At 36.8% G+C, this 24,073-nt stretch overlaps 5 protein-coding genes and 1 long non-coding RNA gene across 20 annotated transcripts in view; 4 read left to right on the top strand and 2 right to left on the bottom strand.

Moving 5' to 3' along the window:
- The window catches only part of Klp98a (kinesin-like protein 98A), a 20,156-nt gene extending 12,277 nt beyond the window's left edge, over nucleotides 1-7,879 (top strand). The window contains exons 11-16 of one of the 2 annotated variants that reach the window (XM_076427558.1): nucleotides 2,799-2,921; nucleotides 3,142-3,243; nucleotides 3,782-3,919; nucleotides 4,076-5,119; nucleotides 5,189-5,458; nucleotides 5,543-7,879. In XM_076427558.1, coding sequence (XP_076283673.1) covers nucleotides 2,799-2,921; nucleotides 3,142-3,243; nucleotides 3,782-3,919; nucleotides 4,076-5,119; nucleotides 5,189-5,458; nucleotides 5,543-5,788 — 1,923 coding nt within the window. In that variant the 3' untranslated portion in view covers nucleotides 5,789-7,879. The remainder of the gene's footprint in view (nucleotides 1-2,798; nucleotides 2,922-3,141; nucleotides 3,244-3,781; nucleotides 3,920-4,075; nucleotides 5,120-5,188; nucleotides 5,459-5,542) is intronic. The other variant, XM_076427559.1, reaches the window with a different exon arrangement.
- Nucleotides 845-11,325, bottom strand: Psn (presenilin). Of its 4 annotated transcripts, none has more exons than XM_076427563.1 (7): nucleotides 10,730-11,325; nucleotides 9,985-10,202; nucleotides 9,297-9,506; nucleotides 9,002-9,222; nucleotides 8,635-8,922; nucleotides 8,322-8,581; nucleotides 845-8,056 (listed from the first exon to the last, which is right to left on the bottom strand). In XM_076427563.1, the coding sequence occupies exons 1-7, from the start codon at nucleotides 10,862-10,864 to the stop codon at nucleotides 7,901-7,903; spliced, it is 1,488 nt and encodes a 495-aa protein (XP_076283678.1). In that variant the 5' UTR covers nucleotides 10,865-11,325; the 3' UTR covers nucleotides 845-7,900. The 4 variants fall into 4 exon arrangements, with proteins under 4 accessions (XP_076283678.1, XP_076283676.1, XP_076283679.1 ...); XM_076427561.1 differs by having other exon boundaries at nucleotides 9,985-10,235; nucleotides 10,730-11,312; XM_076427564.1 differs by having other exon boundaries at nucleotides 8,322-8,569; nucleotides 8,668-8,922; nucleotides 9,985-10,235; nucleotides 10,730-11,309.
- On the top strand, nucleotides 10,728-18,418 carry Eef1delta (elongation factor 1-delta). 11 transcript variants are annotated; one of them, XM_076427566.1, is made up of 9 exons: nucleotides 10,728-10,843; nucleotides 14,241-14,368; nucleotides 15,137-15,577; nucleotides 16,310-16,417; nucleotides 16,593-16,662; nucleotides 16,726-16,895; nucleotides 17,233-17,302; nucleotides 17,543-17,668; nucleotides 17,741-18,418. In XM_076427566.1, exons 2-9 carry the CDS (start codon nucleotides 14,276-14,278, stop codon nucleotides 17,893-17,895), a joined length of 1,233 nt encoding a protein of 410 aa, XP_076283681.1. In that variant the 5' UTR covers nucleotides 10,728-10,843; nucleotides 14,241-14,275; the 3' UTR covers nucleotides 17,896-18,418. The 11 variants fall into 11 exon arrangements, with proteins under 11 accessions (XP_076283681.1, XP_076283690.1, XP_076283685.1 ...); XM_076427570.1 differs by lacking the exon at nucleotides 10,728-10,843 and adding an exon at nucleotides 11,549-11,709 and having other exon boundaries at nucleotides 15,245-15,577; XM_076427569.1 differs by lacking the exon at nucleotides 10,728-10,843 and adding an exon at nucleotides 11,549-11,709 and having other exon boundaries at nucleotides 16,319-16,417.
- Snm1 (DNA cross-link repair protein snm1) lies at nucleotides 11,716-14,306 on the top strand. Its single transcript, XM_076427577.1, has 2 exons — nucleotides 11,716-11,916; nucleotides 12,278-14,306. Exon 2 carries the CDS (start codon nucleotides 12,300-12,302, stop codon nucleotides 13,479-13,481), a length of 1,182 nt encoding a protein of 393 aa, XP_076283692.1. The 5' UTR covers nucleotides 11,716-11,916; nucleotides 12,278-12,299; the 3' UTR covers nucleotides 13,482-14,306.
- On the bottom strand, nucleotides 14,822-24,073 carry LOC143210582 (uncharacterized). Its single transcript, XR_013009292.1, has 2 exons — nucleotides 21,196-24,073; nucleotides 14,822-21,056 (listed from the first exon to the last, which is right to left on the bottom strand). It is a non-coding gene; the product is annotated as an uncharacterized LOC143210582 (long non-coding RNA).
- On the top strand, nucleotides 18,997-19,820 carry Sf3b6 (splicing factor 3B subunit 6). The gene is made up of 3 exons (XM_076427578.1): nucleotides 18,997-19,136; nucleotides 19,228-19,346; nucleotides 19,415-19,820. Exons 1-3 carry the CDS (start codon nucleotides 19,104-19,106, stop codon nucleotides 19,638-19,640), a joined length of 378 nt encoding a protein of 125 aa, XP_076283693.1. The 5' UTR covers nucleotides 18,997-19,103; the 3' UTR covers nucleotides 19,641-19,820.

Here is a 24,073-nt window from a genome sequence, read left to right as displayed (position 1 = left end):
GTCAGCGGTAATATTAAGTGGACACTCTTATAAATCGCGTAACTTTTTAAAAATTGGTCCAAAGGACTTGCATTTTTTTAAGATGTTAGACCGGCTAGTTCGCTGGAGAATAAGTAAACATAAATTTATTACGATTGCAATTGGTGGGAATTATAGAAAATTTAAAAAAATGATGTTCTATCAACTTTTTTATCTGGGCCTGTAACGATAATTTAAACAATGCGTTTTATAGATTTCGGTAACTTATATGCATACCGAAAATTTCATCGAAATCGGTCAACATGCAATGAGCTACGTGATCATCTTTAAACGTTTGTAGCTGATTGCAATGTTGACCGATTTCGATGAAATTTTCAGTATGCATACAAGTTACCGAAATCTATAAAACGCATTGTTTAAATTATCGTTGCAGGCCCAGATAAAAAAGTTGACAGAACATCATTTTTTAAAATTTTGTATAATTCCTACCAATTGCAATCGTAATAAATTTTTGTTTACTTATTCTCTAGCGAATTAGCCGGTCTAACATCTTAAGAAAATTCAAATTCTTTCGACCAATTTCTAAAACATTATGCGATTTTTAAGGGTGTCCACTTAATATTGCCGCTGACTGTAATTTATAATCTTCGTTTCTATAAGGCTCGTGCATATGGAATTACCGTTTCGCGTGCCCGTAGTTTCAATGAAGACTTGTTTCATTTTCCCAGCTGTTTCATTTATTCAACATACTTTCCACTCGCCCGACTTACTTCGCTTTTCAAAGACTTGTTACTCAACTTTATTTTCAAACTTTTAGTCGTTCGAAAACTGTCGAAATTTTTGACTAAATCACAGAATTTGTGGAAGATAATTTCATTGAATATAATTTTATATGTTAATTCTGACAGTGTTGATACTGTCCTTCGCGTAAAATGAACTCATATACATGATAATATTGTACTTAAAACTGATCGCATTTTTTTTCGTTTTCATTTTCGTGCACCACTATGGCAGTAATTTTTACGAATCGGACGTTAGAAATACTTATCACATGCTCGCTCAATTGTGAAGGCACTATTGTGTCATCCGTGATCCGTAATTTCATGTGCATCAACCGAATTCATGTAGATACGTCCGTGATTTTTTCTCAACACCGATGCGCCTAATTTTACAGAGACAATATAGTCGCTTAGAATCTAATACGTCTATTTTATCTAGCGATTCTAGATAGAAAGAATTGAATCCGTGTATATACGCACCGCCCGGATATAAACTGTGCCAGTGTTGACGAGATATTGCCGGACAAATGGCATTCCGTGGAATGTTTACTACCTATTAAGTACCTTAAGTAGTTTTTAAGGTGAATACGTAAGGAGAGAGAGCGAGAGAGATAAAAGTTATGTACATATCTGGGCTTGTTCATTTTGTAGAAATTGTCTATATGGGTTTGTTATGCGAGAAAGGACAAAACAAAAACGAAACTATTGTTATACTGATACTTGTTGATTAATAAAATTTTCTTACGAAAATTGGCCTACGATCTTCCACGATACGTTTTGCACGCACACTTTCTGTTTCTCACGTACTCGTTAAGTAACATGTCGAAACTGTCGAATTAACGACTCCCGATTAACAAACCCAATTGTATCTTTGTTGATAAATACGTTGGGGCACGTGTCCGCGCGTGCACTGTGTCTCGAGTGCTAACATGGGGACTAGAGAAACTAGCAAACTGATTTCTCAAGGTAACGTATCGCGTCATTTCTATTTTTTCTCTTTTTTTTCATTATTATTCAATATTGACAGATCATGCTGGTAGATTGAATTGTTGAACGATCCAATAAATCTTAAGTCACGTCACGTAGACCTTCGCGTCATCGATACAGTACGAAAATAGCATGTTTCTTATTTTTATTTAGACCCCTTGAATTTGATTTCCGAATGCCGAGACCTGAGATTTTTCCAAACTGGTCCTCTTGTTCATCTTTTAATAACTGTTGCATAAGTACAATATTCTGTTTTACGTTTGTAAATACAGGGTCTGTCCGGAAAGTAATGCAACCACATTTAAAAAAAAATCTATTAAACATATGAGTACAAACGTTTAAATTTCTTCAAAGTAGGATCCTTGGGCATCGATACATTTTTTCCAGCGCGATTTCCATGCTTCGTATACTCCCTGGAAGGCGTTTTTTGGAACCTCTCGTAGTACCCTCGTCACAGCCTCTTTGACGCGTTCCACGCTTTCAAAATGGCATCCTTTTAGCACATTTTTAATTTTTGGAAACAAGAAGAAGTCGGCCGGAGATAAGTCAGGACTGTACGGGGGTTGAGGAAGTGTTGTGATCCAACTAAGAAGTACCGTTTACTGTTTTCCCCGTAATCTAAGGAAAAGTTTCGGTTGGAAGTGCTCGACGAGGGTACTACGAGAGGCTCCGGATAATAACGCCTTCCAGGGAGCATACGGAGCATGGAAATCGCGCTGGCAAAAATGTGTCGATGCCCAAGAATCCTACTTTGAAGAAATTTAAAGTTTTGTACCCGTATGTTTAATAGATTTTTTTGTTTTAAATGTGGTTGCATTACTTTCCGGACAGACCCTGTACAACATGTCGAAAAGTATTTCACAAGTAATGCATCATTTTAAATACGATATTTAATTAATTCATCCAAGTTGAATCTTTGGTTAACGATTCGTATAGTTTGTCCGTCTTAATATGTTTAGTTGGTTGCTCGACAGTATGAGACTGCATCTTAATTATGTTTTGTTTCGTTTTAATTTTTTGTTAATGCATCGATATGTATATGTGTGGTACCAGGTAGGAAGTTTATGTAGGGAAGTTGCCTCTCTGCGCACGACATTGCAGTCCAAGCATCATCAGTTCCAAGAGTTCATAAGCAATCACGAACGCGCTCAAAGATTTCATCATTGGTGGGAGAAGGTAAGATTTAGCGAGAGGAGATTCAATATTTTTTGCAGCACGTGTAATCTTTAAGGAAGCACGAATCATGTTAATCGCGCGCAACACGAATCTGCATTGTGATCGTTTTGTTTGTTTAGTCTTTTTTTTTTCTTCTCCTTTTCAATTGAACTCGGTGGGATTACTGTGTGAAACGCATCGTACGGTTTCCTAGTTCAGAGAACAAAATGTACCGTTTCAGACGGATGACGGTGCTGGCAGTGACGGCAGCTTGCCAGAATCCTGGTCAAGTCTGAACGACGATAAATGTGTCGACGCGGTGCGAGATCTTGTTAATCATCATGTAAGTAAGCCTAAGAGCATGCAAATTGTTCTTCTGATTGACATTTTTTTTAAAAAAAAGTCTGCTGTTCATTTCAATATTTAATTCTGGATACATTCTCTTTTAACACAATGCCCTGGTGTTTTAACAAAACTTAACAGTCTCAAAAAGACTATTGTTCAGATACAAATCAATGAGAACCACAAATAAGGGTCTGCGTTGCATGTATTATACGCGGTGTTGGGCAATATTTAAATAACAAGTTATTTGGATATTCAAGTAAAAAGCAAAAATAATTATTTATTATTTGAGCAAGTCTAAATGAATTGTTTAGAACAATCAAATTAATTGTTATTTAGAAATACAATTTATTATTCATAGTCTAGATTATGATTTATTATTCATAGTCATTGAACGAATTTTCATAACACTTCGTGCATTATTTGAGAAGCTTTAGAGCTTACAGAATTTCCAGATTCAAGAGAATAAATTATAAGTTGAAGTTGCCCCAATTGTATTAGCTTGTTTAGAGGAAGGACTAGCAACATTTACATTTCAGAAAAAAGAACTCGCAGCCTTGGAAACCGAGCTACAAAACAAAGTGAAGTCACTGAACGAACACCAAAGCAAAGTAGATAAAATGGAGGAGGAATTAATGGAGATCGCCAAGAAGCAAAAGCACCTGTTCAATTTGGAAGTAAATACATTACAATTGTTTATTAATATACAGTCGACGGTTCAACAACATTTCAATTAGGGGGTTAAGGAGCTGAAATTTGATTTCCATTCTCACGTACCGTCGACTATTTTCTGTGTATCGTACCGTTACTTATTATAAACCTGCTTTTGCCAGTTGGAAGGAGATGGAATCACAGAGAAGAAGTTACTTCTCGCGAAACGATCTCAGGAACAGCTTCAGGAAATCCTGCGACGTAAACAGAGTCTTTCGTTGAACTTGAAACGTGCATTACCCGCGTCCCCCGGCAATCATTCCTTGTGCGGTGACGAGGTGATTTCGAATGGGGACCCGTTTCAGGATGCGTACAATAGGAAACTTCAAATAGCGTCCGCATTGAGTCTACTGCCACAAAATATTCCTAGTTCCGTCGAGACTGCAGATACCTTCCACACAGCTGCGGCTGATTCTCCAGAACCTCGGATTCCCTTCGAAGATGCAGAAACTAAGGAGTCTCAGATCTTACTGGATAACGAGGAGAAAGAGCCAGACGAAAAACAGAGTACTCCTCAAGAAATTTATTTAGAAAACGATCGAGCCAAATTGCTCGAGTTAGATAGTAAAAGTTCGAATGCAAGCAGGAAGTCTTCCGGTGAAAGTATCACGGAACCAGAGAAATGTAACGGCAGTACCAACGGCGAGAAACCGGAGTCGAAGTCTTTAACGAACTCTACGATGGAGGAGGATGTCCTCGAAGATTCGCTGGAGTCGCCGGTGCATCAGAATCCAGCAATGAAACGACTGAACCAAAGAATTGCTCGTCAAAGAATGATGGTAATGAGATGTCTCGAAGCTAATACTCCCTCCAAGGAAGATTTGAACCGACAGATAGCGATCCTGCAGGATCTTCAGAAACAACAGATCGAGCTCGAAGTGTCGCTTATGGAGGATGAAAAGAAATGCCACTCGCAAACCAAGTTACAGTGTGACGAGGATGGACTAGCAGCCGACGACACAAACGATCATATGGAAACTGTCGAATCGAAAATGTGCGGTGATTTAGAGTCTACAAACAACTCGGCTACCTTGCTGACAATGTCTACAACACGATCTCCGGTCTTCAGGTATAACAGGCCTAACACAAACGAGGAGCACGTTCTATCAGAATCGGTCGCACCTAGGATATCTTCTGGAAGAGGATACTCAACAGTTTATTTAACGGTAATTTTCACAGCGTGTATCAAGAACAATATTTCCATTCATATTTTGATTAATCTTGTGCTTGTTTAGAGTCAGAACCGGGGTGATCGATTGAGTAGTCCGTACTCCCTGACAATCACGAGGTCTTTGCCGTCTTTGATAGCCAATGATACCGACTGCGACAATGTAATCAACATGATCGTTAGCATTCCTTCCTATGTAGTACGAGGAGCTGGCACGTCCAGTCACTACGAGTACGAGGTACGTGTTGTGGCTCAGGACGACAGCTGGACTCTTCTGAGACGTTATCGAAGATTCCGGGAATTGTACATTTCGATGAGACAGAAGTACGGTAGCAAGGTAAATCGGCCTTTTCTGTTCTTCGTCTAAAAATCGAAGAATAAACGTCTAGTAACGACGCTTTCTCTTGAATTGTCCATGCAGGTAGCAGCAATACGCTTTCCGCCTCGACAAGTTTTCCCAAGATCCGAGGTAGTGGCGCGACAACGTAGGAAACGACTAGAAGAATATTTGCGACGGTTGATACAGGTCTGCTCAGAATTGCCACATTGCGAACCTCTCTATAAGTATAACGGCAACTTGAGCAACATAGATAAGCAATCATTGTTAGAATTTAGTTCATTCTTCAGACGGGGAACATTCGAAAGCAGTAAGTACGGTACCAGCTAAAAAGGATTGAATTCTCCCTGAAATACGATAAATGAACGAACCAGAACAGTGCATATATATATATGTATAGAAGATATTTAGAATCCGTTGGTATTTTTTATAATGATGAAGCGAAGGTAAAATAATGAAAGCGGGAAAGATATTAGCGAACAGTTACCACCTTGTGCGATGATTATCATTTTATATTTACCAAAATACGTTTCCAAAAGTTTATTATTTATAAGACTGATTGTACATCGTGTACTTACTTAAATATCTGTTTGTACTTAGCGTTAGCGAGAACGAGAAGAATTGATATTTAAGGGAAATGCAAGATCTGGCTAGTCTCGAGGAATATTTTCGATATGTAGATCCTGGGTGAGCGTATCCCAACATTCCTAACGTAACGTCGGCAGAATTTTACGAATGTACGACTAATTGTGGGCGGGTTGTGGATATTTTCCTAATGTTTCCCTATCTTGTTACGAAAAAGGAAAATTCATTTTAAAATTGTACGATTCATGCTTCGATTTTCACCGAATTGTTGATTTCGTTCGATTTGAAATTCGCGCGCGCCTCTATCGTTAGTGAACACTTAGACCAGTATTGTTATACAGAGTATGCACGGAGCAACGCATAATTCGTTGCGCGCACAACCACGGTGACCATAATATATTCTATAATCGGGCGTGATCAGTGCTCGTGATAATAATTAGATTTCCAGAAATGATCGCGTTTATTTTTCCGTCGGACCGCGTCTTTTACACACCGTCGTCGTGACTGAGAGAATCGACTGGATATATATTATTATTAAAAAAAAATGAGAGAAAAAATGGAACTTCCTTCTAGTGCGTAGTCGATATAGTAAACTTATTGAATTATCATAATTTTACGAAGTGCAAACGATATCATATCGCTGTTGAAGTTCTTCCGGTTCCGGAGATTTATATATATATATATATATATATATATATATATATATAACATATATATGTATATATATTGTATACGTATACACTGCGTACATCGCTGCAAAGTTTGTAAACGATAAGAGAAAAAAGATAATTGAATAGCGGTGTTAAAGTATTATGCAACAAGCTTGGCAATGAAACCGGATTCTTGTTAATCGACGCGCTATAAAACTTTCATATTAATCGGTCATTCTTGGCAAAATGTTTAACCATCATATTGTAAAGATCGCTTCACAACAAACGAATTAAGGCATCCTAAAAGAAAACTTTATAAAACTAAAAAACTATATATGCGCTTATCGAAATATACAAATTTGAAGAATGATTGTTTTGCAATACACGGCCAACGGTCATTTTGCCTCGAATTCAAATTAATCGAACCCATTAACGCGCGGAACCAGTGTATATATTCGATTACTATCGCTTGTTATATAAATTATTATTAAAAGGCGAATGAAATTCATAGCAATACGTATCGTGTGTCATTCAAATGGAATTTCCAACTTGTGATTATGGGAACGATTGCTTATTCCATGGCTGTGTATAAACGGACTTGAAACCCCAAGGAATTATCCTGACGGATGGCTAGCGTTTCTAGTAGCTCGCAACTGCGACGCCTGTATATTTTAATGAATTGTTTAGACAAACATTGTACCTCATGTTTCATACGGTTTCCGAAAAGACGGTCATCACAATTCTTCTTTTTTTTTATACTCTATCTATAACGATCTATGTTCTATAAATATGTAACGTCGAAATACAATAAATTGTCGTAGCCAGATTAACTTAATTATTTTCAGTAGGTATTTCTTTTTTTCACATTCTCGTTCGTAAATTAAGCAATCGGAGACGAAATAAATTTGAAAGAGCAAATAAAAAGTTATACATTTAGTTAAAAACTAAATATTATCCAGGATATCAAAAATTCTCTACATACCAGACAAATACAATTGTTGTTTATTATTTATTCTTGTTTGTCTTACAAATGTAAACCGTCTTTTGTTTTGAGCATTGTTCGAGATGCAAGTTTGAAGAGCGTGAAACCCGAACGAAAAATTTATACGAAATACGAGACCTCTGGACACGATCAAATGTAAATAGCCATTACGCTTTGCAATAAATAATACTAAATAAGATGTTATATGATCATCATACCTATCATTTAAATGAACACTTGCTCACTTGCTAAGCTATCCGCAAATGGCGCAACGATTACCCTGGTAGCGAAGTAAAACGTTAAACCGAAAGTGATGGAGATCGGCAGAGCTGGCAACGCTTTCCTGAATATAGCCAACAAGAGAGTTGTCAAGCCCAATCCCTATAAAATGGAAAATATTAAAATATATATATTATTTCTATTAGTAACACGAATCAATCTAAACGTAATATTTCCCGAATAACTAAAGCGGTGTATAGCTATTATTACGTCTACAAAGTTTATAAATAGACTGCGGATGTTTAATTTGAAAATTTGAAGAAAGTGGCATGAAATAAAATCCTATTTTTAATGGGAACAGAACTAACGCCATAAATGCATAAAGATCCGCAGTCTCTTTATAAAGATGCAATAAAGGAATACGTACAATTAGAATGGCAATGAAACAAGCCAAGGTGGTATTCCAGTCGCCATAACTAGAAGCCTTTCCAACCAAAACACTGTAGAATATAAAATCTCCAAGACCCAACTTGAATCCCCGCTCTTCTTCCGCAGGCGGAACTATGTATCCTTGTACTGTCTCTCGTACCACGCGATTATCTTGTTGCCTTGCCGGTTCTGGCTGTGATGTGGAATTTTCAAGTACCTCTTGCGCTCTCCTTGCACCTCTGTCACCTAAAAGTGAAACTGTATGTTAGTGATTTTTAATCACTTGCGAAGTGGACTCACTTGTTTAATACCGTGAGTTTCTATCCATTCAGGAGTAAACCCGCCTTCTTCTGCATCTCTTGACGCAGGATTATTTTGATTTTCCACTTGACCATGCATGGGATTTGTTGTACCATCACCAGCAACAGGATCATTGCTATTTATTGTTGCCGTTTGTACAAAACCCGTATAAGTCGTTGACGTTGTATACATCACGGTTGACGAATAAAGCAGGGCAGCGAATATGGATTCGTTGCGTTCTTGAGCAGTTTCTACCAGTATCCTCAATGGACCTTTCGTTGGCAATACGGCTATCAAATCTATAGACATCGATGACGAATATAATTGTAGTTCGCTTACGAGGCTGATCATATCTCTCGCATATCAACATTGTCTTACCCCAAATACTAATAGCACCTAAAACCACCCATGCTGTCCACTCTGGCATATACTTAATGAAGATAAGAGCCATAAGGGCAGAGATAAAAATAAGGTATGCTTGCTGCAACTGCAAAGGACCCTGCCAATGTATACATATCATTCCAACAATTCCAAAATTCCACGAGATTAAACCTAACGTGAACAAATCTATGGGAATGTTGTAAGCTTTTAATATTTGCCTGAAATAAAAATGTTCTTTTTAGATAATATAAAAAGTAAATGCTGACGTGAACGTATATATGTGCACACTTACTCGCAATATAGTATGGAAAACATGAATAACAATAATAAGGAACTTATAATCAACCATGTACGGATTACTGTATAAAATTTGTATTTGTATAAGACTATAAGTGTCATAGTCATGAAAGCAATGACGCTTATCAATATTAAGGCATTGGCAACTGCTTGCCAAGCTTTGGTACTTGCATCTGCGGTATCTTCATGAAATGGAGTATATAATCTGAAAGAAAAAGAACATCGTTATCTTTATCCATACGAGTTTATATACAGGGAGTCTGAGATTTTTCCAGAGCTATCGCAGCCGACATACGCTGACAACATTTGTCTGAAAAATCCTCAGACACTGTGTAGAATACAGAAATGATATACGTCAGACCTGGGCGATGCTGGCTCGGAAAACACGTGTTGCTGCTTTTCTCCTTTGCCTGCTCACTAACGCAGTCCCCACCACCTCCACTCCGACTCTCCCTTCAGCACGAGCCCTACGATGCTGCGCTAACAGGGTCTTATGCGCGTGTACATGTTTACGCAGTAGCGGTGAGTAACCTGCCGGTGCAGCATCGTGGAGCTCGTGCTGAAGGAAGAGACGGAGTGGATGCAGTGGCGACTGCCTTGTCGATCAGGCGAAAGAGAAAAGCAGCAACATGTGTTTTCAAAGCTAGCGTCGCCCAGGTCTGCTATATGTAAAAAGAACTTACAAATACATTCCTTTGGTAGTGTAGAAATGTATAGAACTAATGGTGGCAACTACGACCAACATACAAAGTGATACAGGCACAAACAATTTAATGACATGTGCTGCGCCATATTTTAATTCCTCCTCCTCTTCGTCTGTGTAACTCCTTGATCTATCTTGACCACCGCTACCCGTTTGACCTCTCCTGCCTAAAGCTGCGTTATTCGATGTACCTGGTGACTGAATATGCACATCAGGAACACCATTTTCAACCTATAAATAATTTACATTTCAAATAAATGAAACTTATAACATTTTCTTGCTTTTCGAACACTAGAAATACCAAAGTGTTAAAATGACAGCTTTAGTAATTTCATAGAAAAGTGTCTTACGTTTCCAATAATAATTGGAAAACATTCAAAATTAATTATTTTAACTCTCCCGATAGTTTTCATGTTTAGAAATATCTATGGAGAATAGATATTGTTGTCAGGAACCGTGTAATATAATTGTTCTTTTTATTTTTCAAGACAACATTAATAAAAAACGTACAAAAGTGAACTTGCAGAGATAAACTAACGCTAAACATAGGACAAACTATTCAAGTTGAAATGAGTTTGTTTTGATTTTTATAGGTTTATACATCAGTCGCAAGATAACGGACGCAAGAGTTGTCGAGATTCAACTCTCTCTCGTCAAGGGATTACAATGAAATTATTTACAGAGTTTTGGAAAAATGAAAGACTATCAGATTGGTGTTGGTTTACCTCGTCATTGCTAAGTTGCGAACGCCTTTTCCGAGCTGCGACCAACCCCAGGTCATCTGAACGTGATTCTGCTACGTGACCGTCCATGAGACTCGTGTATTCGTCGGCCGAATCGTAAGTATCGGTCTCAGACATTCATCAACGCTTATACTAACGAATTATATTAATTCAACGAGTCTCCACATAAAAACCTTTTGACAGTTAAATACTTGTATGGTTGTTTTGTACTTCCGCGCTTCGACTCGTGAGAGACGCGATCAGTCACGATCACATCCAGCAAAACGATACAAAACCATTTGATCGGTTTTCGCGTGTTAAAAGGTCTATACTTTTGGAAAAAAGGTACCACGGAAAACTCTTGATCACGTGAAATAACGCTTCCTTTACAATTGTCAAAAACCCTCAACAACCAGTGGTGGCCATTTTAAAGATGACTCACCGCACTGTCCTCTACAGCTGCGTCACAGAAACTAAAAAGAACGCGATCAGTGGCGATCACGATTCACGATCACGATCACTCACCCGATCACTGACCATCAGGCCATCAATCACATCACACACTGATATCAGTGCATCACAACGTTACGATAGCGCTACCGCACTATGTATACGTATACATATTCGATTAATGGCGCTGAGAGGGAAATTTGAATATAAAACGTAACATTTAGATCAAAGCCGTGTATTTCATATTTATTCGGGCACGATAGCTTAGGATTAGAATAAGTAGGAAAACAACGGGTGATTTCCACAGCCACAGAGATCCTTGTGATGTCAGCGGGTGCAATTTTTCTCGCGCATGCGTGGCCAAAACAGTAACTGGACACGATCAAACCCTAGTGACATCTTGCAGCAGTGTTTGTTCTGCGTTCTGCATTGTGTCCACTATTTCTTTTTAATTGGCACGTTATATCCGGTTTACTGAAAGTTTGGCTAGAAGACAATTGTTGCATCAATCTGACAATCTGTGACGAGTCAAGGTATATTTAATATTATTCATGTGGTTTATAATTGTCTTGTACAACTAATTGACATGCAAGAGTTACGGATATTGAATTAATTGTACTTTAGTATATAACTACTGAACTAATCGATCAATACGGCACATGGCGGAATCGTGCGAATAAAGTCTCACTACAAAATTTACTGATTGTTCATATACAGCTGTAAAATTCGTTGGATCATTGGTTTGTAGACAGCGATCTATTTAAAATCTTTGTTTCATTGATGTACTAAAATATGTATACATGTCTAATTTACGATTATAACCTTCAAGAATGAACTTTTGTTCTTCACAGTTTCAAACATCTGTTTGTCACTTTTGATAACAATTTTGTTTTGTTTAAATAACGATTTAAATGATTTTATATTAAAAGATATTTATAGGTTTCGTAAAATTAAAATAAGAATGGAAATTTTAATAGTTTGGCAATAATACGAGGATAAATAATGGAAAGAATAATTTCGAATTTATCTATTAAAATCAAGTGCAATGACTTTTTTCGAGAAGAATATTGGTGTAGTTGAAATAGAATTTATAAATTACAGGGACACATCACATCATACCAGAATGTCAACTTTTCTTGGGCTTGTTAAGGAGATACCTGGAATCTCAGTGGATCGTTTTGACGAAGAAAACTTAGCATCTTCTGTGTTCTTTCTCAGTCATTGTCATTGCGATCATATGCAGGGTTTATCAGATACTTTTTTTGAACATTTGAAAGTGCATAGTAAATATCTTTATTGCAGTCCCATCACAAAGGCATTGTTAGAAAATAAATTTAATTTTAAAACTTCTTGTGTAAGGACAATAGACATCGATAAACCTGTTGTTATCGAGTATAAGCTACGCGATGAAAATAAAATCCTTATTACCGTAACATGTGTCTCGGCAGGACATTGTCTTGGATCTGTAATGTTTCTTTTCGAAAGGAACGATATATCAGTGTTATATACCGGTGATTTTCGTATTAATCCTATTGATTTTCCAAAGTTGAAGGGTCTACATTATCATAAAGATTCAAAATCAGTACCTAGAACTTTTACTAAAGTCTATCTTGACACAACTTTTTTGAGTAATGACTTTCCTTCTTTTCCCACTAGAATCGAATGTATGATTAAAATGAGATCTATCATTACAAAATGGTTAAACAAAGACCCAAGGAATGTTGTTATTCTGAAGTGTTCCGCCAACTATGGTTCCGAGTTTCTCTTTGTAGAACTTTCTAAACTTTTAAATATGAAAATTCACGTGAAAGATTCCATATATAATAGTTACCGTCGAATCGGAGAATTATCTAATTATATTTCAAACGATGCGTATAGTACCGTAATTCATGCATGTACCAATAAATTTTCTTCACCAGGTTTATATTGTAGACCCGACGTAAGCAGCGAAAATATCTTAATTATCATTCCATCTGCACTTAAGTGGAGGAAAAAAGATACAAGCATAGTAGGAACATGGGATGACGTTCAAGAAAGAACTTTTAACATATGTTATTCCACCCATTCTTCTCACAGTGAACTCACAGCCTTCCTTCAATATTTTAAAGCATTGGAAATATATCCGTGCGTAGTTAAGACCGAAAGCAAAGAAGATACTTATCGTTTATTAAATGAAATAACAAACAAATCAGATAGAGATATGCCGGTGAAAGAAACATATACATTAGAATTACCTGATTATAAACTATTAAGTAAACCTTCATTCAAGTCTAAATATTTTAGCAGCGACGAGGATAGTTCGTGATAGCATTTAGTATTTATTCTAAAAGTTGTTGATCGTATGCATTCATACATCTATATTTATATACGTGTATGTAATACATGTACAGCTTGTCAAATCTAGCTGTGTGGTTGACCAAAACTTAGGGATGCGCAGACAAAAATAAAGACCGCACTTGACAAGAGAAGGATGCAATGTATGAACGGTAAGGTACACACCTCGTCAAACGTGCGTACTGTTCATTATTTCTTGCAGCAGTAAACATACAAAACAACTGTTTATGTGTTTGTGTGAATACATACACTTGTGTCACTTTATTTTTTAACTGAACTGTCGCCACTGTGCATCGTTTAACAGGTGACTATCAGTTCCAAGATTCCGCCTACCTACCATTGTGCAGCGGGGAGATTTCCTCTTGCGGGAGACATTCAGCCGCACAGCTAGATTTGACAAGCTGTATGTATAAATATTGATAGAATCAATATGTTGTGGAGAATGGGTACAATAGATAAGAGCTGCTCGTCTGTTAATAAAGCGAATATGTTGTCTATAATAAAGCTTTTTTATTATAGCCATGCCTAAAGTACAAGGGCACCTATGTAACAGTATACATATGTATATTGTATATGAATTGTATAAATTGTATTGTTATTATATTCATTGTTATACAGTAATTGTATTTTTTTTACTGAAATAATTGTATTTATAATAAATACAAGTGATTCGAATGTTTTCAATAATTTTATTTATCCATACTTACAGAGTTAATTTTTCATGTTGCAGAAACTTGTACTCTTGTTAAATAAAACAAATTAAAAATGGAAAAATCGGCATTAGCACAAGAGAAAATATGGTTCGACAAGCCGTCGTATGACAAAGCGGAACGGCTATATTTTGAATCAATGGCTAAGGTAAGTGTTGTCGCTCGACTTACTGATTTACTTTATTTGAAGGGGCAATTGCTAACAGGGATAAGGGAGATGTTTTTAAACATACAATATATTAGTCGCAAAGTAATATACGATTTTTACGAGAATAGAGTTGTACAAGAACTCTTTGATATATTTACAAGTATGTTTATAAACAGAGAAACATTCAAACTTGTGCCCCAACATCTACAGCTAATTTATATCTTTTCATTTTGCCTTATGTTTTTGTTGTTTTTTTTTCTATTAACTGAGAACTAACATTTCTAACATATACTTCAGGGAATATCTGGTGATAGGGAACACTGTTTCTTACTTGCTTCTTACATCACAAGGTGTTGGGAATTTTATTTTTTTCTCATAAAAACTTAATCCCCTTTAGAGTTATTACATACCTCATGTAATTCTCACATACCCTTGCATTTTTCTTTTTTCGTATATCATTTTATGAGATATAATATCATATTAATACAATAGAAACATACATATAATTCACAATGAAACTTTTTGTTCAGATATTTATATTTATAGCGGTACAAAGCATATAGTTTCACATGATAGATAACATATCGATAAACTCGGGGAATTGCATGCAATTTATACTAAAACTATTTGGTTTCTATTTGATTTTGTAGCAATCATTATAAAAAATGCGTTAGTATGTAATGGAAACGTGTCTTATTTAGTTTGTATTTTTTGTACTAATTGCAAGGAAAACAGTTCTCATTTGCATAGCTTGAAACATGTTTCAAGGTCGTGCCTCATAAAATATTGGAAAGGTGCCCCTTGAAATCTGAAAATTCTGTAACTAATGACTGTGAATCTATTTTGAATTACAACTTTCCCCAATCGAAAACGAAGCATGAGAAAACTAAACACAATAAATTAGTAACTTTCGAAAACATTCCGAACGACACTCCGAGAAATCATAAAACAAATAAGTCCAAGTCGAATAAATACGAGAATGAATACAACACGCAAAATAACGAAAATATACAAGAAAAGCAAAAATCTGAAACTATAAGAAATAACATAAAAAAGAAGGAAGGTATTTCGTCGAGTGATACGTCCACGAAACATAACGTAGAGGAAGTAAAAGAGAAAAAAAATAAAGCAGAAACAAGACATAGAAATAGAGGAAAAGAAAGAAGCGATACTACGGAAATAAAAGGACATGTGCGGAAGGAACAGCAAGTATGTATCGAGGTGTATGTTGCAATAAATGCTATTTAATTTTTGGTGTGTATTCGTGTAATACATAGTTATAAATTTTTATTAAGTTCGTTGTAGTACGCATTTTCTTTTGCTTAGATCTTCATAGAAATCTGCTCATTGTATTTGAAATATTTATTAAACATTATTTTTCTGTATTATATTCGCTGTTAACGTACAGTGATCGCCATGCAATTAATTACCTCCTACATATTTACTATTATCTTGATTCTCAGCTTATACGCATATTGTATGGGTAAACAACAATATTATGTTCATAATTGCATCCTTACATTTGTGCATGCTAGTTTACCGTAAGAATTACATTTCATTTGTGATTTACATTTATCTGTAACAGACTTACATCTAGTAATAACAAACGTTTGTTGCGAACATGTGCAAGTACTTTTTAATATGCTACAAAAGTGTGTGTTGCACCTATTATGTTTTCAATGTTAGCATAAACTATCTATCTCCACTTGGTCGAATATTAAACTGTTCATAATAAAGAAATATTGATTTTATTCGTGAACATTTTAATTGAATTTCATCGAAGAAATATGTATCATTCAAAAGTGACACATGTAATATGTATTGGAGTATATTTCATACAGTTTTAATTTAATTGATATTATTTATAAATCCTCGTGGAGGTATGATTCTAGATTATTTATAACCATCAGTTTAGTCTTAGTTGATCTTTATTAATATTAGTGGATACAGGAAAATCAACAAACTACTAGTCCAAACTTCTCTGCTGGTGGAAGTTTAGCCATTGAAGTCGCCAAGGCTCATCAATATATTAAAGAATCTTTACAGTATGTGAGTACTGCACCCTTTGCACACCCTTACATAACAAATTTTCTGCTTACTAATATAATATTCGATATTAATACAAATCTATGGGTATACTACATACACATATATAGTAATTACATAAAAGTTATGTATCATAGTATTTTTACATTACAGTTATTGTGTCACAATTATTTTACAGGTGGACAATATTGCAGTTGTCACAGGACTTATCAACCCTCCTGAAAACACGAAAGATAATTTAGACGGAGGTGAATATTGTATAATGTTTAAGTTAAAATTACAGAATTCATTATATCAAACAATTGTTTCAGCAGTTATCGAAGGATTAAGGAGTGCCATCAACAATTTGGAGATACGAGTGAAAGTCCTCGAAGACAACTATAATCAAATTTCAAAAGAACAGTCTAACCCACCTCCGAAACAAACAGAAGAAAAACCTGCCGATGACAACGATGTCGATTTGTTTGGTTCAGACTCAGAGGCAAGTGGGCAGAGACAGTGCGAAAGACACTAAGCAGTTAATTTCCCCCCTACAGAATATTTGAAATCATTTTTGCACGACACATATTTAATACACTTCATATGTTTATTTTTCAAGTAGGATGCGTAAATGTTCAATTTTATACGATATCTATCAAACATAGTATACCAGATATTCCCAGAATATAAGTACCTCCAGATATATATATATATATATATATATATATTTTTGTGTTCATTGCATTAATTTGACACAGATACACTATTGTATAATTAGTGAAGTTTAAATTGTTACTTGTAGTATGTACTGTAAACTGTTTATATACTTGACTTGTTAGGGAGAAGATGCCGAAGCTGCAAGAATTAGAGAAGAGAGATTGGCTGCATATGCTGCAAAGAAATCAAAAAGTATGTGGCGTCGTTCAAGTTAACCCTTATGTAGCCAAACAAAACGTATAGTATAGATAATGTAAAACCTTTTGCATGTAACGTATTTGTACAAATTCTCATTTTAAGACTATAAATTAATCTATTAGCGAGCAAAGAATGGACATTCAGAAAAATCCAGAAAACCCGGTTGGCTACAGAAGGGTTAAATGTACATCGTAAATATTTTAGTTCATGTCTACATAGATAATCATTTTACAGAACCAGTTTTAATTGCAAAATCAAACATCATATTAGATGTGAAACCATGGGGTAGCGATGTTGATATGAAACAAATGGAAACTGAAGTAAGAAAGATTGAAACTGACGGTCTTCTATGGGGAGCTGGTAGGTTGCCAATTTGAAATAAGTGAATTACTAATTGAAAGAGTCAAGATTCAAGAAATTACTTTCTTATAGCACAACTTGTTCCCTTGGCCTATGGTATTCACAAACTTCAGATCTCCTGTGTCGTAGAAGATGAAAAAGTTTCAGTGGACTGGCTTACAGAAGAGATTCAACAAATCGAAGATCATGTTCAAAGCGTAGACATTGCAGCTTTCAACAAAGTATAAAGAAATTAACGAAATTTTTCTTCGTAGAAGATATCTGACGGTTTTAATTGCAATCAGGCATTGGTCTGTTGTGCCATCTCTTCATTCCACTAGCAATATCTATTTTGATGAATGAATTATTCATACGTCTTGTATACTGAATACGAATGTCCAGAAAATAACAGACGTTTAAGATCGACGTGTTCCGATTTAAATGTTTGATGTGTCAAGTTATCATTAAATAATTCTTACGAATTGTAATCGATAGAGTTTATAAACTGCGCGATCGTAAAAATCAACATATATTCTATATAAAAGTAAATGTTAAAAATTGTAATACCGATGTGAAAGCGTAAAGAATTCAAGTAACTGAACGCTTCACTCAATTATGATACTCAAAAAGAAATTCATGATATTGCTCACTCAATTACGATACTCAAAAAAGAAATTCATGATATTGCAAGTAAATAATGCCAATTACTAGTACCATATTTAATTGTTTGTTTCGGATTATGGTTGCCACGAATAAAAATTATAAACATCATTTTCTGTAATTATATTATTCCTGTAAAAATTATTTTCTTAATTGTTAATTAAATTGTTAATTAATTACATCATTATTATTATTAGTCACTTCTAATTAGAATCATTAACAATTGACTTTCATATTTTATCGGAATTTGCTTTATACGAATTTAAAATCAATTGAAAATGAATAAATAGTTTCTCGTAAGTACACGATTCGCGCAAACAATTATTATACAGGGTGGTTCATGAGATACTACCACCTCGATTTTCGTTATTATTATTCGTAGCGAAGAAGGTTTATACAAGATTGAATGGTTTCGAGAGATGCATACTTTGGTGTTGGTGTTCTTCGCTGCAAATAATAATAATGACGAAAATCGAGGTGGAACCACCCTGTATACAAGAATCGAAAAAGTCCTTCCGAAATGCTTTCTTTTCTTTCAATTCGTTCGATTCAAATCAACCGCCACGCGAATAGTCTAGTGCTGCCATCTGGCGTAGAAATGTCACACAACTCAACTTCACAGTTCACACTCGGTCCGTTTTCATGTACGCGTATCCGGCGTATCGCATTTATCGCATAAAGTTGTGTTGATTTGATATATAGCGAAGGTGTAGAATCGCGTACCTATATAAACAAAACATTAATTTTAGACTTCCGACTTTTTCATTAAGCGTGTAAACAAATCTAATCTTCAAACATGACTATGGCTATGTTGCAACGGAGAGCTAACGTAAGTAAATAAGTTAATATTCAATGTTTACATTGATCAATAATATCCTAACCTGTGCGTTCTCATATGATTAAAAAATGTTTCTTCGTAGGTAAGATTACCTCCTGAAGTCAATAGAGTATTGTATATCAGGAATTTGCCATACAAAATTACGGCCGAAGAAATGTACGACATCTTCGGAAAATATGGAGCTATTCGACAAATCAGAGTGTAAATACTTTTGAATGTAACTTATAGGTTAAGTATATACAACTGGATTAACAAAACTGTATTTTTAGAGGTAACACTGCTGAAACAAGGGGAACTGCTTTTGTTGTTTACGAAGATATATTTGACGCAAAGAATGCCTGCGATCATTTAAGCGGTTTTAATGTTTGTAATCGGTACCTGGTAGTTTTATACTATCAAAGTAATAAGGCGTTTAAACGAGTCGACGTAGACAAGAAAATGGAAGAAATAGACAAACTAAAGACAAAGTACAACTTAAACGAAGAAAAGAAATAGTTACATAATTATTTCGAAGTAAGCTAAGTTTAAGTATTATTATGTTAATGAATTTTTAACCGAACAAGCACTTCTAAGTTATGCGTACTTTAAAATTTATGTTGTGCTTGTGTATGTATAAATATAAGCAATAAGGTCTATGTACATATGAAACAGTAAAATTTATATTCTTTAATTATACATTTGTTTTTCATATGCCAGTTTTTTATAATTCATGTCTGTTTGTAATCCTGGGAACTTTATGTATGGCAACAGAGCTTTTTCACGTAAAATCCTAGCTTAAAAAATGTATAAAAAGCTAAGCAACAATTGTCTCCTTACACCGAAGTAGTATACACAAATAACACTGTACATCAGCTAATTTTCAAATACTGAAAACATGTATATTTTCTTTGCTTACAGTGTACATTTTATTATACAGGGTGAACCACAGAATGTGATCATTTTAGATTATTTTCTATTACTGATAGATAATAATTATACATATACAGTTAATGTTAACAAAACTGATTCGTTGAAGTCTCTAAACCATTGAAGACTGTCTTTTCTAGATCTCTCATACACTGGTTCGGTCAAATGATTTTCTTTTTAATTGTTTCATTATTTGAACTTCGAATGGAATTCAAATGATTTTTCATTTTATCAGTCAGTTCGTATGCTCCAAAATTCTATTAATGTCGTGAACTAAGAAACAATTTTAAAAGTGAATGCAGCTAAACTTATTTAATCTCATTAAAGTACAAAAACTAGCATGTTAGCTGCAGCACGAAGCCAAAGTATTGCTCCAAAGAGCAATCCGGCACATAATATGAAACTATCGTATGCCCATTCTCATATCTTCCCAAACATTCATATTTTTTCGTTTATTTTGAAATTGAGATTTAGTCGCGGGAGTAACTGTTCATTTCCTGCGAAACAAGAGTACACGATTCCCGTGAAAGGAAACGGGGAAAAAAGCATAAAACGACACGATTCAGGATTCGCGCGTGTCACTCAGGTAATACAATCGGTCGACTCTTGTTGTTACTAGGTGTTTTGTAACGCGAAGCTTACAGACTACGGTTTACGTGTCAGGATACTCGACACTCGATACTGAATGCTGGTAGAAATGCGCGTGTTCGGTGTACCGCACCGTGTCCTCGCACACAACGATGCACGCGTGCGCGAACACTCGACACTGACACGTACACGCGGTACACGCCACACGAGCACGTCGCCAGCCGGCTAGTCGGAGTCGGAGGAACATTCGATTTCAGTCGAAAGCGAAAACCCGCTTAGCCAGCCCGTTTGATTGCGTTGCAGCGCGCTAAGACTCGTTTTATATAAAACGCACGCGTTCTTATTGGTGTTTCCTGTCCACCCATTGACTCCGATGTGCTCGATTTCGCGCAGCTGAAACGTAAACGTCATTGTGATCTTCAACAACAAAACAAAAAACAAACCAGATCAGATGTCGTTCGACTGTTGCGGCAGCGGCGATGCCGCTGGTGAGACGTTCACAGATATCCTTGAGAATGTGTCGCGCTTATCGCGTATGGTGTACGCCAGTTTTTACCGCGTCTTCGGCCAACTTATGGAAGAATGTCCTCTCCTGTTCTTTGTCGTCGCTATTGTCCTTTTAACAAGGCTTGTTAAAGCCATTAAAGCTGTAGGGAGCAATGTGTAACTCCCTAGCACTCCCGCAGATGGCGCAGTCAGCACCACTGCCAACTGACAGCAGTCAGGCGACAAATAAAACTAGAGGTTAGCATCAGCACGTTGATCAGCACGTGTGTTGCTTATTTACATTATTTACAATTATTTATTACCCAGTCTGTCCCCGTTGGTAGGAGCATACATACTGATACATACCTACAAAGCCTGTTCATTGTATACCACGTTCACGTCGCGCCGCCTAGGTGCACCAGACTCGAAGAGTAGCGCGATCTTTCGGTATACCCACGAGACTATTTTTCTCTCGGCCGTGTCTTTGCGGGTGTAAACAATCGCGATAATAACACGCTAAACGGCGCGTCGACTCTCGTTCACTCTGGTTCGACGGCAAGACAATCGTGTATAAATTAGAATCGACTGCACGATATTTAGTTCTGTTCACGGATGAAAATCTCGGTTGTTGTTGCGGTAATGAAGATTCGGTAGCGATAGAAAAGGTTCTGCGTGTGTAATTGAATTTGGAGTGGGTGTGTTCCGACAAGCGTAATAGTATAAAACATCGATTATATCTAAAGTTATCGTAATAGATACTGACATCTGTAATAAAGAAAACAATTATAAATAGCATCGATTCCAGAATGAGTACAATCACAATTTCATTTACGATTGTTGTATGGATATCGCACGGACCAGCATTTTCAAACAAACGAATAACAGAACTGACAAGCGATGAATACAAGTGTAGCTAGTTGTCGTTTCCGGTGAACAGGTCGTTTCGTGTTTCGATGATCGATATTTTACTGTGGCCGTTTCCGTTGCATCGCGAACTTCAACGCGACGTAAACAAGCCGCGAATGGCGACGATTTCTGTCACGTGGATGAGACGTTCCGTTTCGCCGTCGTGTCCGATAATGATATCACATTTTCTCCGGTCTGAACACTGAGTGGAACGTCGCGCGGAATATTATCGCGGGTAACTATGGTGTGTCGTTTGTTAATGATGCGGACACCGAACGTCAGCCACGGGACAAACAACGAAGTCGCGTGGACAGACGACGAGGAAGAAGAGGAGGACGAGGGGGAGGAATGAATGAACGGGGCGAGGAAGACCGGGACAACGCGGTGCAAGGGAATGCGACGATCGTCGTGTTGTCACGACCAGCGACGGTCTGCTGCTTGCTTGCCGATTTGCGACGAGGTAAGTTTTGTATGCAACCAGTGTCGCCCAGAGTCTCCAGATCAGGACTTGTCTCCTACTTTACCTTACCCCTTCTACTACGCCATTCTCCTAGTCCTCGGCGGCGAGCACCCCTACGCTTTTTCCCTTAGGCCTTTGACAATATGTATACGCATGTGTACAACTGCTGCTCACAAGTATGTGGACACTTCCTTAATTCTTATATGTAACTACCTGAAAAAAGTTATATCTTTGGTTTTGATTACGTTATATCTATTTCGCATAGTTTCCGAGATAGCGAAAAACTGAATCCAATCAATTTTGTGGCACATTTTGTCAGCTTTAATTTTGTATAGAATGATCTTATCTCTAGGACGCATAGTTTCCGAGATATCCGCGGTCAAAGTTCACTAATTGTGCTGAAGAGTTAGCTGGTCAAATAAGGCTCTTCTTTTTTACAATTAGTGAATTTCGAGCCCGGATATCTAGGAAACTATGCGAGATAGCGAAAAACTGAATGAAATCAATCTTATGGCACATAGTATTGTCAGCTTTAATTTTGTATAGAATGGTCTTATCGCTAGGACACATAGTTTCCGAGATATAAACGGAAAACCGAAAAAGGGGACCTTCTACGTGCCCCCCCTGCACCCCGCTCACCTCCTAGGTGTAGGGACTAGTCCAGACTAGTCCGAACAAAGTCCCAAAGTTAAAAATTGTGTTCCTTCCATTTCCCTCTACACTCCCCTTATGAGCATTTATTGACTGCACTAGAAGACATTTAATGTATCTTGGAAAACAACAAAGATATTTGAGGTGATAACGTTAGGTGACTCACCCTGTATATTGTCACATGCGCATACGATTCCTGGTACGGACGTTTCCACTTTGGACCATGGGAGCTCGTCATTGACACGTGAAACATCTTCTAAATAACTGCACATTAGTTGATCGCGTGTCCGTCGATTTTTAGCGTAGATGCGAACGTTGAAAAAGTTCGATCGAGATCGGTCAGATCAGTGTTGGTACATTCGTATGCAAGCTACGCGTGTGTCGTATGTCTTTCGAAGTGTACGAAACTGAAAAGGTACCAGGTATACTCGAGCTAGTATGTTTGTCCGCTGTCTGGATAAATATGTTGTAGCGCTACTGGCTTTTCAGTTGCTTCGCTTCGTAAGCGAGCCTCGTTCTCGCTGCTAAGGGGACAGAGCATTGCGATTCCAATTTTTCTTTCGCTCGAGAGGCGTCTCTCGTCTCGGAAACAGACGAAATGGACATCGTTTGAACGATCTTTTCGACGACGCGAACACATTCGCGGAAAATACCGTACGCTGTTAATAAATGTAAGGATGTGCGAATATCCTTCACGAGACGACGTTGAAATCCCGGAGCGAAAGAGATCTACGTGCGGTAAATAAGTGTGGCCGCGGGACGAGTATGTAGTATGTACTCACACGCGCTGCGGTTCTTGTGTTTGAGTTGCGTGCTGTTATGCCTAATTAGCGGTTCAGTTGGTTGCATGCGGAAAATAACTTAATTATTTCTTTGCGTAATTAAACGATGAACGCGCGTTAAACGGGCCAACGGGTTTCCCTTTCGACCG

This window comes from Lasioglossum baleicum, chromosome 7 (genome assembly GCF_051020765.1).
Source record: "Lasioglossum baleicum chromosome 7, iyLasBale1, whole genome shotgun sequence".
Lineage (NCBI taxonomy): Eukaryota > Metazoa > Arthropoda > Insecta > Hymenoptera > Halictidae > Lasioglossum > Lasioglossum baleicum.
Note: the sequence above shows the minus strand (reverse complement) of the source record. Positions and strands in the feature narration are given on the sequence as shown.